Below are 14,915 nucleotides of genomic sequence, written 5' to 3' on the forward strand. Positions count from 1 at the left end.
GGGGGGGCTGATAGCTTTGGAGTGAGTAGTGACTCTAGAGTCATAGTGAGAGGAAAGTGTCTCCCCTGTGCTTTCTGACCAGGGTGGGAAATCTGTAGCAGGAAAAGTTAACCCTCTGCTTGATTTCATCTTGTTTATGGAGAAGGACAACCAGGAAATGAGAGTAGGGGGAAATGCAAAGCTACATAGCCACGGCCGAGCAAAGTGTAGTCTACTTACGTTGTTCTAGAGGTACTTATCTACGTAGCCACAATCACGCTTAAACCAAGTACAGTACTTGAATCCTGGAAGAGAGTCAGACCATTTGCAAATATACAGACTCCATATACTGTATATTAAATTAGATAAGCTAGACTTCCCCACTGACAGCTGCAGAGTAGTCTTTTCTAATTAAAATTATAAAGAGTATCTTTTTTTAAATTAAGGAGAAAATACAATCTAAAAAAATACAATAACATTGTAACTTTTTTTCATTGTACTCCCTGTAGTGACAACCTACCTGATGAGGTCTACTCTGTTTTGTAACGAGGGAATAAGACCTGTAACTGTGAGCAACTCCAAGGACACAAAGGCACCATTGTGATTTATTTAGTGAGCTCAAATTAAACCCATTTAGATGTAATGTCGTAGATTAAATGATGTTATCATATTATATTAGATTCAACTTTATTGTCATAGCACAGAGCAGGCCTACAGGTAAACCACTGAAGGAAGGGCAAAGTATATAATTTAATAAGTTATACTGTTTATATATAAGCCTACAGACTGAGGACAGTAATATAAAGAATGGGAAAATCTGTGATGTTTTGTTCAGGTAGACAGTTGGGTTTGTGTCAAATGGTATTTAATTGTGTCATTATAAAAGCACAATGTTTTTTTTTCTTTTTTCTTTTTGGGGTGGATTTTCCGGTTTTATGGCGTGCTGACAGTTTGCTCCGCCCCCAGCCCACCAGCTCTGCTCCTATTGGTTTAGCTGAAGGTCAGCTGCTGCAGCAGAGACCCACGTGCAGCTACGCGCATTTCAAGATCAAGATGGCAGCCTCCGTGTGTCGGTGCTACGAGGTTAGACAACCGTTCATGTCCTTTCTTACAGCTCTGAAGTCTCCAGTAGATCATTTGGTGACGAGAGGGGACAGAAACGATTTGCTGTTAGTCTTTTCACGTCCAGTTTTGTTGGGTGGGGGGGTGGGGGCTCGAGATGTCCGAGAGAGAAGGCCTTGTTGCATCAGACCGACCGGCAGATTTCTTAATGTTCTTGTTTACCTAGCAACGCCTAAAATAATGTTCTGTTTTAGGTTTGTTGCTGAAAAGATGTCTGTGCATATTGGCTCAAAACCGGATGTATTTAGTTAAACGCAGGGGTTGATAAGGCTCGCAGAGTCTGTGAACTCTTAATCACTTCTTACGGCCGTAGATTGTACATTATTAATGTATGAATAATATACAGTCTATGCTAAAGACCCATTTTTATAGATTTGCTTTATGTGACACCGTCCCTTTTAACAATGTTTTTACTGCTTTTTATTTTTTTATTCTGTTTCTCTTGCATTTACCCTTTTTATTTGAACTTTTTTTATTAGTTATTTTTAAGGTGCTATTTATTATTATTTTTAAATAGTAAGCCGTTTAGACTCTCCCATAGCCAGCAGGTAATGAAGCATTAACAAGATTAGTAACAATGGTAAAATCTGTTTAAGTCATGCTGGGTTCTGTCACCTGACTACACTATCTTGCCAGTGCAAATGGTTTTATCATCACATACTTTAGTTTGACAGCTATTAGAACTATAAACATTTCTTTTTAGTAGAACTTATGAGTTTTAATCAACCCCCTCTATTTGGATTTTATATTGATGTTCTTACTGTGTGTTTATGATCTTACTGCCGACTGTAGCACTGAGATTTACTCCAAATGTAAAGTGCATTTCAAATAAAATCTATTATTATTATTACTACATATGGTGTCCCTACAGCATCAAAATGTGTGACCCTTTCTAAAAACTAAGGGGTGCACCATTTTAGGTAACACTTAACAAAATAAAGTTGATTAAAAACATTACCAGGGACAGAACATGTGACTATTTGGGTCACATCAAAATGTTTCCAACTCATAGTTAAACCCACTACCCATGCAGATACAGAGGGGTGACAAATTAAAAGAAATGCTGAATGTTGACTGACAAGCATAACTAGTTGTACTCTATGAAATAACCAAGCATCCTGTCGATCCCTGGGACATGTTCAAAAATGCTGAGCTGGCCTTCTTTAAAATTGCTTTTTGGATTGAGATTACATTAGGAAAACCCTTAAGTGTCCACCATACCGTACTAACCTTTTTTCAATGTCCTGCCATTTTCCTATTTTAAATCCTTGCTCATCACTGTGGGGGCATGGCTCCTTAGTTTCCCATTAACCACCTGCCATTCATTCTCCATCCATTGCAGTGCCATGGCAGAGTCCATGTTTGTTACCAACAGTGGCTCCATCCCGCTACCTCAGCAGAACAAAAAAAACATAATCAAGGACTCCTCCGATCCAGGCCACAAACACTTTCAGTTACCCCCTTCAGGAGCCTAGGTCTGTCAGAACCCGTAGATCCAGGTTCAGAGACAGCTTTATCTCCAAAGCCATCGCAACTTTAAACATTCAATTACAGAAATAAGACTTCATCTTGCTGTATGATTGTCTTGCCTGTTTTCCACTGCATTAACGCTTTTCCAGTACTATGCTCTATGCACTAGAAGTCCCATTATGTGAATGTGAGGGTATGGTTTGTGGAAGGGTGTGGCGTGTGTATACTTCTAGGCACTGAAAGGAGTAGCACTTAAATTCCCTTGTGACAATGTTTTACAATGACAAATAAATGATAGTATTTTTTCTCTCAATTTGCAGCTGGTTGGCAGACGAGCCTTTGCCCTCTGCTCCCGACCTCTGGTCTTTTCAGCGTGGAGAGGTGATGTCTACACGCTACATCGGAGCTCCGCTGCAAATGTGCAGGTACATGCTGACAGCTCCCAGTTAGAAATGTGTTTTTTTTACTTAATTGTCTTTTAAAGTTGCCTTCTTCCATACTACATAGTTACCCTGGAAATCTAAAGTTCTTGCGAGACCACAATTTGAATTTTCTCAGCAAGTTACTCTGGCATCGAGTAGTGTTGCTCATTAACTATGTTAATATGTAGCCGAGCTGCACCAATCACATCGGTGTATCTGATGTAGGCGGGCCAGAGGCGAGCTAAACAGATGACGACAGTTTAATCTACCTGTTAGCTCTGCTGGTAGCTTAGCGTATGGGACTCTGGATACGTCACCCCGTGTGTTGTTGTGATTGGTCGTAGTGTTATGCAATTGCATGCAGGGAGATTTTCAAACGGACGCTTGGTGCCGCCCCTCGAGCTGGGCGACTTTCATTACTCAGTCCCAGACCCTCGATCTTTTAGATTTGGGTCTGGCTATCCACCCTACTAAATAGTTCCTTCTTTTAATGCCACAGACAGATAAAAACAGACTTCCCAGTAGAAAAATGTGAATAATCTGTTCACTCAGTTGTCTAAAGTCCTGTTTATCTCAATAGGTGCGATATGCTTCAGGACGTAAAGGTTTCCTGGGAGAGTTTGTGGATAACCTGCGTCAGGAATTCAGTAAGAACCAGGAGATGAAAGATAACATAAAGAAGTTCAGAGAAGAGGCCAAGAGGCTTGAGGAGTCCGATGCTCTGCAACAAGCTCGCAGGAAATATGTAAGAACATGGTTTGTTTTGTAGCCTTGGGGGATTTTTACATTAGACAATATCTCTTTGAATAATGATTGATTTGTTTTGCACCAACCAGGATTTGCTTAACATTATTATGTTTTTTTGTAACATGCATACATTAGTTTTATTTCCTTCAATAGAAATCTATAGAGTCTGAGACAGTGAAGACTTCAGAGGTGTTTAAGAAGACATTTGGCTCCCTGTCAGAGACCGTCAAGGAGGTAAGGTATCAGCAGCACTTGGTCTCGGTTACCAATAAACCAGCCATACTGCTACACCGTGGGGGTAAAAAAATCCACAGCCTTGACTTGGGGAAAAGAAAGTTCTTATACTGTATATTTAACCCTGTTGTCTCCCTAATTGCATCTATCTTGTGTGTGTGTGTGCGAACGTATTGGTATAATGCCCATAGGGTCTTGACGAGGTGAGTCGGACTGACATCGGGAAGAAGATCAAGGAAAGTGTGGAGGAGGCTGCCAAGACAGCCATGCACTCTGCTGAGACCGTCTCCAAAGGAGGAGAGAAACTGGGCAGAACTGGCGCATTCAGGGCCATCTCACAGGTCAGAGGAGAAAACATTATATTCATACATTTCCAATGTCTTGTCGTTCTGGCTTGCCAGCTAGAGTCGCCTGATTAGCGTGGTTAACGTTGTCACACTACCACTGTAGTGTGACGGGTTGACTTTTAACCACAAGGTTGACAGTTCGTTCACCAGCTCGTCCTGTCCTTTAGCAAGACACTAAACCCCAAGATGCTCCTGATGGCAGGCCAGCGCCTTCCATGGCAGCTCTGCCACTATCGGTGCATGAATGTGTGTGTGAATGATGAGGTAGTCCGATAAGGTAGAAAGGCGCTGTATAAATGCAGATCATTTACCATTTTATCAAAGCATTCTTACTTAGCTTATGGTGTACTGACCTGATAGTCCTGTACTGAATGGTTCTGTATATACACTAGAGCCCAAACGATAAAGGATTTTTATGGCCAATACCGATACGTTATTTAAAAAATACATCGACCAATATATATTTAAAAAAAAACAATTATCCAGAAATGTGTAACAAAGCATAAAAGGATTTCCCTAACATTAGTTATTTGTAATTCTCACTAAAATAATGATTTGTTTTATTGTCAGAACAGAACAGAGTAACATCAAAATATATTAAAGTTCTGATAAATAAAATGTATAAAAATACAAACTTCAGATATGAAACTTAAAGTCCTCTGAACAAAAACACAGTATCAAAAAAATAATCAGTGTTGCCAACAGGGACGTTGTAGAGCGCCCTCTGGTGGACAAACTATGCAACGCCAACACTCATAACATGGCTGACAGCCCGTTTTTATTTTTTAAATATTCACTTATCAAAATTCATTTATTAGTCATTATAAATGGTTCTTTTTTTAATCGACCATTATAAATGCAGATGTCGATAGAAATGACTAATATTGGCCGATAATATCGGTTGGGCTCTCATATACTGTACAACTGTGTGTGATCTTCAGGGTGTGGAGACCATGAAGAAGGAGATAGATGTCGGCGATGCCGGAGCTTACAGAGCTCCTTCGCAGCTAAGAAAGAGAAGCGATTTCTCCTCCAAAGGAGCCGACAGCGACTCCAGAGTGTTCGAGGCCAATGAGTGAGTAGCTGACTACCTTCTCAACCCCTCTGCTGTAAGAATATACACAGCTCAAAAAAATAAAGGGAACACTTAAACAACACAATGTTACTCCAAGTTAATCACACTCCTGTGAAATCAAACTGTCCACTTAGGAAGCAACACTGATTGACCGTCAATTTCACATGCTGTTGTGCGTGTGGAATGGAATAGAAAACAGGTGGAAATTATATGCAATTAGCAAGACACCCCCAATAAAGGACTGGTTCTGCAGGTGGTGACCACAGACCACTTCTCAGTTCCTATGCTTCCTGGCTGATGTTTTTGGTCACTTTTGAATGCTGGCGGTGCTTTCACTCCAGTGCAAGCATGAGACGGAGTCCACAACCCACACAAGTGGCTCAGGTACTGCAGCTCATCCAGGATGGCACATCAGTGCGAGCTGTGGCAAGAAGGTTTGCTGTGTCTGTCAGCGTAGTGTCCAGAGCATTGAGGCGCTACCAAGAGACAGGCCAGTACATCAGGAGACATGGAGGAGGCCGTAGGAGGGCAACAACCCAGCAGCAGGACCGCTACCTCTGCCTTTGTGCAAGGAGGAGCAGGAGGAGCACTGCCAGAGCCCTGCAAAATGATTTCAAGTAGGCCACAAATGTGCATGTGTCTGCTCAAACAGTCAGAAACAGACTCAATGAGGGTGGTATGAGGGCCCGACGTCCAACACCGTGCAGGACGTTTGGCATTTGCCAGAGAACACCAAGATTGGCAAATTGGCCACTGGCGCCCTGTGCTCTTCACAGATGAAAGCAGGTTCACACTGAGCACTTCTGACAGACGTGACCGTCTGGAGACGTCGTGGAGAACGTTCTGCTGCCTGCAACATCCTCCAGCGTGACCGGTTTGGCGGTGGGTCAGTAATGGTGTGGGGTGGCATTTCTTTGAGGGGCCGCATAGCCTTCCATGTGCTCGCCAGAGGTAGCCTGACTGCCATTAGGTACCAAGATCAGTTCCTCAGACCCCTTGTGAGACCATATGCTGGTGCGGTTGGTTCCTCCTAATGCAAGACCTCATGTGGCTGGAGTGTGTCAGCAGTTCCTGCAAGAGGAAGGCATTGATGCTATAGACTGGATCGCCCGTTCCCCAGACCTGAATCCAATTGAGCACATCTGGGACATCATTTCTCGCTCTATCTACCAACGCCATGTGGCACTACAGACTGTCCAGGAGTTGGCGGATGCTTTAGTCCAGGTCTGGGAGGAGATCCCTCAGGAGACTATCCGCCACCTCATCAGGAGCATGCCCAGGCGTTGTAGGGAGGTCATCCAGGCAGGTGGAGGCCACACACACTACTGAGCCTCATTTTGACTTGTTTGAAGGAAATTACATCAAAGTTGGATCAGCCCGTAGTGTGGTTTTCCTCTTTGATTTTGAGTGTGACTACAAATCCAGACCTCCATGGGTTGATAAATTTGATTTCCATTGATAATTTTAATGTGAAATTTGTTGCCAGCACATTCAACTATGTAAAGAAAAGAGTATTTAATGAGATATTTCATTCATTAAGATCTACGATGTGTTATTTTGAGGTTCCCTTTATTTTTTTGAGCAGTGTATCTTCACCTGCACAATGTGTATACACTATATGTCTACACTCCCTATTAAAGGTGCTGTACCTGATGCTGCGCAAAGATTGTTGATATTTGAACTCAACTGCCAAACAAATACAACCCCTCCTTTTGAAGCTCCCCCCACACACACACACACACACACACACACAATTCACAGACAGATAACTACTGGCCGGCCGGCACATTCACATGCTGCGTCCCCCCCCTACCCCATAGCATCAACTGTGGGCGCCTGTTGCTGATTGGCTGTAATAGTTTTTTGTGGCTTGTGCATTCCATTCTGTTTGTTTTCCCATTTACACAGCCGGGGCTGTGTATAAACACACAGAATTTTTTTTCGACGCACACAGAAAATAGAGAGCTAGTTGACCGTGAGGAGATATTCGCTGAATTTGACAAAAAGTGTATTGGAATAACATCACTTGCTATACCTTTAATCCATTACCACGTTTGTTTGGGGGTGGCAGTAGCTCATTCCGTAAGGAGTTGGGTTAGGAACAGGAGGGTCGCAGGTTCAAGTCCCCATACAGACCCAAGTACGGAGTGTGGACTAGCTGGGAATGAAATTGTAAACATCTCTAATGTTGTATATGACTTTTTTTGTATTTTGTGATGCAGAGAGGATATGGGTGTTGTTCTCCACAAGGACTCTAAGTGGTACCAGCAGTGGAAGGAGTTCAAGGACAATAACATCGTTTTTAACAGTAAGGAAATACTTTGGAATAAATGTTGTACAATAAATCACCTGTAATTTCCTTTAAGGGCAGCAGGTGGCACCAGATTCTTTACAGTAGTGCATTATAAAGGAAGTTAGTCCAGGCATCAGGTGTAGACCGTAGAGCCCTCACAGGCGCAGCTGGCCTCCACCATTAGCACTGAAAAACACTTGTTAATATTATGTATATTTCTTTTTCAAAAAGTCACAATCATTAGAATCATCAAAGGATTCAATGCCAAGTGGTTAAATAAATACAGAAACAATTTTATACATAATAGCTGTTTAACATAAGAACAAGAAAAGCAAAAAAGAAAAGATCTGTTGAGTGATCCTCACCTCAGTATTTCCTTTTTGCTTCCTACAGGATTCTTTGAGATGAAGATGAAATATGATGAAAGTGACAACGCCCTGGTCCGAGCATCCAGAGCTGTGACTGACCGAGTCACCGGCTTCCTAGGTAATGCTCCACTACTGTTAGTTTTAATTTCTTGTCATTGTTCTCTTGTAATCTCTTTCCATAAACTGATCCACACACACACACTATGATAAACAATCTGTTCCCAAAACAGAATAAAATCTGATATCTCATGTCATTATAAAACAATGTGTGAAAATACGTTGTCCATTTAAACAAGTACGGTAGTTTTAAATAAACAAGCAGACGTTAACATGTGTGCCCATTTTTACCATCATAGCTTTTCATTTCCGAAATAAAACCTGCCAGTTTTAATTCAATTTGTCCAATGTAGAGAAGATTGCATGTTGTTTACAGCTGCCAAGTCAAATGTTGTGGCCAGGTTTTGTAGATACATGTGGGTATTTGAAAGACGTAGGATTATAAACTTATATTTGTTAATGTTTGCAGCTATAGTAGCGGCTGATCTGTTTGTTTTTCAGGTGGTCTTTTCTCTAAAACGGAAATGTCCGAGGTGTTGACAGAGATCGTAAAGGCAGACCCCACCTTTGACAAAGACTCTTTCCTCAAACAGTGTGAGAAAGACATCATCCCTAACATACTGGAGGTAAATAGACTTTTCTACTCTCTCTGTTTGTCCTCGACTCTAACTGCTTCCTTCACTCTTTACTCAATACTTGAGGGTTTTTAGTTTTATTTAGCAGTCAGATTTTAAAGCAAGTTCTAAGCAAGCTGAGCAGCAAAAGACATATGTAATCGCTGATGTCGGGAAACACTCAAACTAATGTGCTGTAATGGAATGAAATCGCTAAGACAATGGAAATAGGTGGAATTGAACAGAATAAGTTTGATTGTGTGGCTCAGTGTGTTCTGTGGAATCCTCTCAGACGTTGTAAACAATAACCATTGACACAGTGTCGCTGTCCTTTCTGCAGGCCATGATCCGTGGAGAGCTGGATGTATTAAAAGACTGGTGCTACGAAGCTGTAAGTTATCTGCTGCCGCCTCTACAGTTTGCATTCAATTATACTCTGAATAAATACAGCGTAGAAGGTGAAATGGGTTTTGCATTTGAGTCCGAGATCAGGCCCAGCAGCATCTCTTTGTATTGTTATTAGGGCTGTCAATCAATTCAGATATTTAATTGCGATAAATCGCATGATTGTCCATAGTTAACTCACAATGAATCACACTTTTTTTTTTTTTTTTAATGTACTTTAAAACTGACATTTTAAGTTTTTAATGTCCTAATCAACATGGGAGCGGACAAATATGCTTGGTTTATGCAAATGTTGATTATTATGGAAATAATCCAAAACAATAACAAACAATGTCAAGGATAGTCTCCAGAAATAGGCTGAAAGTATAATATGGCAAAGTCAAGCCTATCAAGCACCAACAGATAGGCACGTTGACCTGAATGTAACACGACTTGGTAATACTAACACTATTCTATTTTATAATACACACAATCCGCCCGCTGGTAGGCTACCTTTACTGTTAGGAGTTACAGGCGCGCACATACAGTCTACTTAGCGAACAAGAAAGAGGGAGGGATTGATTGATTTTATTTGCACTGACCTTAATGATCCAACACCATCATAACTCAAATACCAGCCAACAGGCCGGGTTTACACAATCATCATTGCAGCTCTCAGTAGCTCAAATTAGCTGAAGAGAGAATGCCAAATGCACCACACACAAACAGCCACACACACAAAAATATGCACACAATATTGATACAGGCATACAAAATGTAGTCTTTCAGCAAAACTAATATATATCTGAATAAGCCACTGAGTGCAAACGGCGAATGGTCACTCAGAGCACGCAGAGCTGTCACGTAGCTGGCTGCTAGCTAGCTCCCGTTGGAGTGTTAACGCTGTCGTCTGCAGCACTAACGTTAGCAGCAGATTCCAGGCTCTGCCTTTTGCTGCTCTCGGCAGAATCTCCACTGCTCCTCGTTTATTAGGCCGTATTTTAAAAGCCTGAAAAAAATGTTAATTTGTGTTCTTTTGCTAATTTTAGGCTATGATACTGGTAAACTCAGCTATTGGTAACCAGTGACGTAACCATCATCAGCCTTCAAACGTTGCCTCGAACGCAAGGGTGTCAAAAATACGGTCTGTGGGCCAGAACCGGCCCGCCATAGCGTCCAATCAGGCCCCCTCGAGGACTTGTGAAAATTGCAGAGGAGAAATTAATTCCAGATTTACCACTTTAATCTCGGTTAATATCAGAGTTCAAATTTTGAGTTTCTTTCTTGGAATATTACCCATCTCTCCCAAGTCCGTTAAAAAAAAGAAAATGTCTTCACACAATGGCCTTAGAACCCTGTCATACATCAAGCTGACAAGAAACACTGTGGCAGATAAAGTTCCTGTTGTTTCTGGAGGGATTTACTGGTCTGACCCATTTAAGATCAAATTGGGGGTATATGACCCATAAACCAAAGTGGGTTTGATAACCCTGCACGGCTTAAGTGAATAAGGGTAAAGTTAAGGGAATGGATAACCCAGAAATGCCTCTCAAGCGCATTATTCAATAAAATATGGACAGGATTTGCCGTTGTCACCTTTTTATTTTAATCACTAAATGAAAAAATATGAAAAAGTGTATGCACGGTGCTTACAGGATTACGGCTGCCAGTGACCCTGTCCCACTTTCTACTTGTAAAAGTTGATTAAACATTAGGCCTGCACGATTAATAATTAAAGTCATGATCTCGATTCACTTTAACTATTTAATTTTTAAATAACTGTTTTTTATATATATATTTTTGAATGACTTCAATTCACATTTACTTTTACGAGCCGACTGAATCTGTTGAATTTCTTATGTAAATTTAGACTGTATAAAATAGGTTTTAATGCTCTCCCCTCTCTTCAAAAAAGCTTCTATGTTTACAGGCTTGCGGTGATGAGCAATGTGCTATAGAGGCCAAATCACATCTATGTTTGGTACCGCCGATTTGTCTTGTCATGGTTCATGTGTGCAATAAACATTACACTTTGTGAGAGGAAAAAAAAAAAAAAAATCAAGGCAGAGAATCGGGATATCAATTCAAAGCAAAAAAAAAAATCGTGATTCATATTTTTCCCTGAATCGTGCAGGCCTACTGAACATCCCATTTTTTTAAGCAGCTCAACACAACACAATGGACGTTGTGCATTACAGCAACTGACACACTGACAAGTACATTGGTCAGCCAAACCCTCACAAAAAGGAAAATACTGTTTTGGTCCGTCCACTTTAGGTGGCATACAAGTTTGTGTGAAGCTTAATTTTTGTCATCATCGTCATCTGTCCACAGACGTACAGTCAGCTGGCTCACCCCATCCAGCAGGCCAGAGGGCTGGGGCTGCTCTTCCAGTCCAAAATCCTCGACATTGACAACATAGATGTAAGTGCTTTCACACTCGTACACCAGCCGTCACACACACTGCGTTGCACTTAACTGTGTCCTCTGATGTCTAAAGTGATATCTGTAATCACTTTTTCTTCTCTGTATTGAGCTTTTTTCCTCGGAACTAACATTCACTTCACATACGTGCAACAAAGCAGACATTTCTTGTTTACGTGCCAGAAAGTGTAAAAGAATAACCCCTGTTAAGTGTGTTCTTCTCATTTCATTGTTTGTTGATTGTCTCTCGTTGTGTTGTAGCTAGCGATGGGTAAGATGATGGACCAGGGCCCAGTGCTGATCATCACCTTCCAGGCTCAGGTTGTCATGGTGATCCGCAGCCCCAAAGGAGAAATTGTGGAAGGAGATCCAGTAAGTTAACTCATAAATGAAATTAGATGAGCACTCAATAACACATGTCCCGTTCCATCTCCTTACTGTCTCTTCGGGACTGACCGTCTGCTCTCCTCCTCCCTTAACAGGAGAAGGTGATGAGGATGATGTATGTTTGGGCGTTGTGTCGGGACCAGGAGGAGCTGAACCCTAACGCAGCCTGGAGACTCCTTGATATCTCTGCCTCCAGTACCGAGCAGGCTCTCTAGGAGGAGGCAGAGCGCAGATGAAAAGGCAGACATGGGACACACCAACTGTAAAGGGCAGAAGATACAGGGATGTGCCTGGAACACTTGCACGTACTGACTCACTTATACATAAACATCTGAGCGCAGGGTTGACCCATGCTCCTGTGTCGTGCCACAGACTGTATTTGCACACACTCACATTTCCGAAATGCCGCCCATGCACATGTATATATATTAATCTACTGTATGGTGCAAGGATATGCATAGAGCTAAACTACCGGTACATGATATGTGATAGAAAACGTGCGTGCATCCAGCAATGTGTGTGTGTGTGTGTGTTGTCTCTTGTACCGGTCAGCTCAAGGTTTGGGTTCCCAGGTGGAGTGTGAATACAGAACATTTTCGAATGGATGGAAGCGGGTTTTTCACAAACCGGCTAAAAAATGAGCCCGTGCCATTCCTTTCATTGTTTTATCCAATGGTAGAGTCCATCCATACCAGCCTGGTGGCTAGTTTTAAGAAGACCGATGGGAGAAAAAAATGGACATGGAACCTGTGAATTTGCCCTATTGTCTTCAGAGAGATATCTGAAGACTGAAACTAGGTTTATTGTGTCAAATAATATAAACAAGAAATATAAATTTGGGCAGTGGGGTGGAGCTTTGTTGCAGCAACCAACATACCTTGTTAATTCAAGTTAAATCACAATTTTGTCACAAGGGGTCTACTAGGTACATGTATAATGTCATCTGTGGCTCTAGAGGGAGCTTTTGAAAATAAAATGATATAAAAATAACCCAGATGATGTCATCAGAGTAACCTATAGATTGGGCTTGAGACAGCTAGAAAGGGTCTAACAAAAGATGCCATTTGCATTATGGGAAACAGTGTTTTTTTAGTCTGGCTTACGGGATGTATGGTGCGGGTATAAAGCCTGACACGCCTGTCCGTGAGGATCTTCTGACAAATGTGTGTACATTTTGCCTAGGCAAACACCAAATGTAACATAAAAATAACTGCACGTCCACTTTCTGGAGTATATCTGGCCCTTCAGTGACCCCTTAACAACACTTTGCCAAAAAAAAGACATAAGAAGGTGAATTTCAGCGAGACAGTCTTCAATGTTTTAAGAGTGAAAAGGCTGTTTTCTTTTTTTTTTCTAGGCCAAATTCCCATGGACCATTAAATGAAAAGCATCTTAACAAGGGGCTGCACTCGAAATACTGGAGACTCATTCTCCGCTCAAGACGCCATTACTCCACTTTATCTTTCCATAGCAAATATTTGTTTGCCGTTACATTAATATTCTGAATATCAAGTACAGACCCTTTTTCTAGCATTGGCTTCAAAATTTGGCTGTGGTGGTTGTCTGCTTGGTTCCTGCTGGCTTTCACATCAGAAACTTATCACAAACATACATAGTACAATAAGTAAGATAAGGATTGACCCATATAATATATGATGTAATGACCTGTGTAGTCAGGCTCCATACTGTGATGTGTACTGTAGATCAGAGGGCCTGAGAGAACACAAGCAGCTGGAGAAAACATGGCCTTGTTTGAATTTTTAATGGCAGCATATGTTTTCTCAAGTTGTTGTGCATTGGGCTCCCAGCCACTGTATATTCTGTACATCGTCATTAAGAAGAACTGTATTGTATCTACATATTAATATAAGCTCTCAACTCCTTGTAAATATATGAAATGTGGAGTACTGCTTCTTTGGGACCACATTCCAATATGTCATCTGTCATCATGGCAGCTTTGTTGTTTGAGGATCATTTGCCATCTCATGCTGTTCATTTTTCAGCTGTTTTACTAAAAATGTTTGTTTTGCTGTTATGCACGTGGGCTTTCAAGAGGTTAGTGCTGAAGATGAAAACTTGAATGAATACGCACATTACTGTACCCGTTGTCAACTGTTTTCTGACACTGTGTGACCCTGTGGGCCTCTACTCCCGATTGAACACATTTATGATTGTACTGCAACTCTCTTTCCTTTACTAATTAATTCATTTACAGAAACATCCCGTGAGTGTGAAGCTGAGCTCCTGGCAAATATCTTTAGTACGTACAATATAAGACGGGAATTTGAGCATGTTTTAACAGTTGTCATTCTCGGCCAAAGCATGTGATGTGAGATGGTCTAACTAGAATTTATGACTTTCCCTGCTGGTCACACCAAGCTCAAGTAACATTCCTGGTGTGTTCTGATGATATTTGTCACTCATATGTCAAATAAAACCCACCAATTATATACACCAATAGTAGTGCTGTCAGTTAAACACGTTAACGCAAACCCATTTTAACAGCGTCAATTTGTTTATCGTGAGATTAACATTCTTTTTGGCCTTGCAAAACTTGTAGTTTTTTCACATGCTGTTGCAACAACTAGTAACGTTAGAAAAACTACAACAACACACCAGATCTAGCTAGACCGGAAACAAAACAACAGGCACGCCGAGCACACGCCGTTTGGGCTTGCGAACCAGCCAATGAGTAGTAACGCTACGTTTTGAGTGGATGGCGAGCATGAGACACCGAAGTGGATGCCAATAATATTCGGAATGGAAAGTCAACTTTTTAAAAGTTGCCAAATGGTTTGACTGACAAGACCAAAGTGATCTGTGTGAACACATCGTCAACATATTGCAGCTCGTCCAGTCTGAAATACCACTTGATGGCCAAGCGCACAGCTGATGCCAATTCAACCTCCCCCCCCTTGTCAAAGCATCTTTTTCACCCTGTTATTGATGAACAGTGTTACAGTGTGTGAGAGACTATTTGCTCCAAGTGAGA

The 14,915-nt window shown here is 41.5% G+C and overlaps 1 protein-coding gene across 1 annotated transcript; it reads left to right on the forward strand.

The window, feature by feature from the left end:
• Window positions 1–956: 956 nt before the first annotated feature.
• LOC116698905 (mitochondrial import inner membrane translocase subunit TIM44) lies at window positions 957–14,024 on the forward strand. The gene is made up of 13 exons (XM_032531129.1): window positions 957–1,062; window positions 2,892–2,996; window positions 3,574–3,738; window positions 3,894–3,974; window positions 4,166–4,315; window positions 5,263–5,396; window positions 7,619–7,704; window positions 8,083–8,175; window positions 8,616–8,740; window positions 9,069–9,119; window positions 11,447–11,536; window positions 11,798–11,908; window positions 12,019–14,024. The coding sequence occupies exons 1-13, from the start codon at window positions 1,033–1,035 to the stop codon at window positions 12,136–12,138; spliced, it is 1,341 nt and encodes a 446-aa protein (XP_032387020.1). The 5' UTR covers window positions 957–1,032; the 3' UTR covers window positions 12,139–14,024.
• Window positions 14,025–14,915: the final 891 nt, after the last annotated feature.

The sequence above is a fragment of the Etheostoma spectabile genome, chromosome 12 (genome assembly GCF_008692095.1).
Source record: "Etheostoma spectabile isolate EspeVRDwgs_2016 chromosome 12, UIUC_Espe_1.0, whole genome shotgun sequence".
NCBI classification, from domain to species: Eukaryota; Metazoa; Chordata; class Actinopteri; order Perciformes; family Percidae; genus Etheostoma; species Etheostoma spectabile.

What these genes read in the sequence shown, in the direction of transcription:
- LOC116698905 (XM_032531129.1), top strand. Translation starts at nt 1,033, where the DNA reads ATGGCAGCCTCCGTGTGTCGGTGCTACGAG. An exon ending in AGAGTGTTCGAGGCCAATGA is followed by an intron (nt 5,397 to 7,618) that starts GTGAGTAGCTGA and finishes TTTGTGATGCAG; the next exon opens with AGAGGATATGGGTGTTGTTC. An exon ending in CCGAGTCACCGGCTTCCTAG is followed by an intron (nt 8,176 to 8,615) that starts GTAATGCTCCAC and finishes TTTGTTTTTCAG; the next exon opens with GTGGTCTTTTCTCTAAAACG.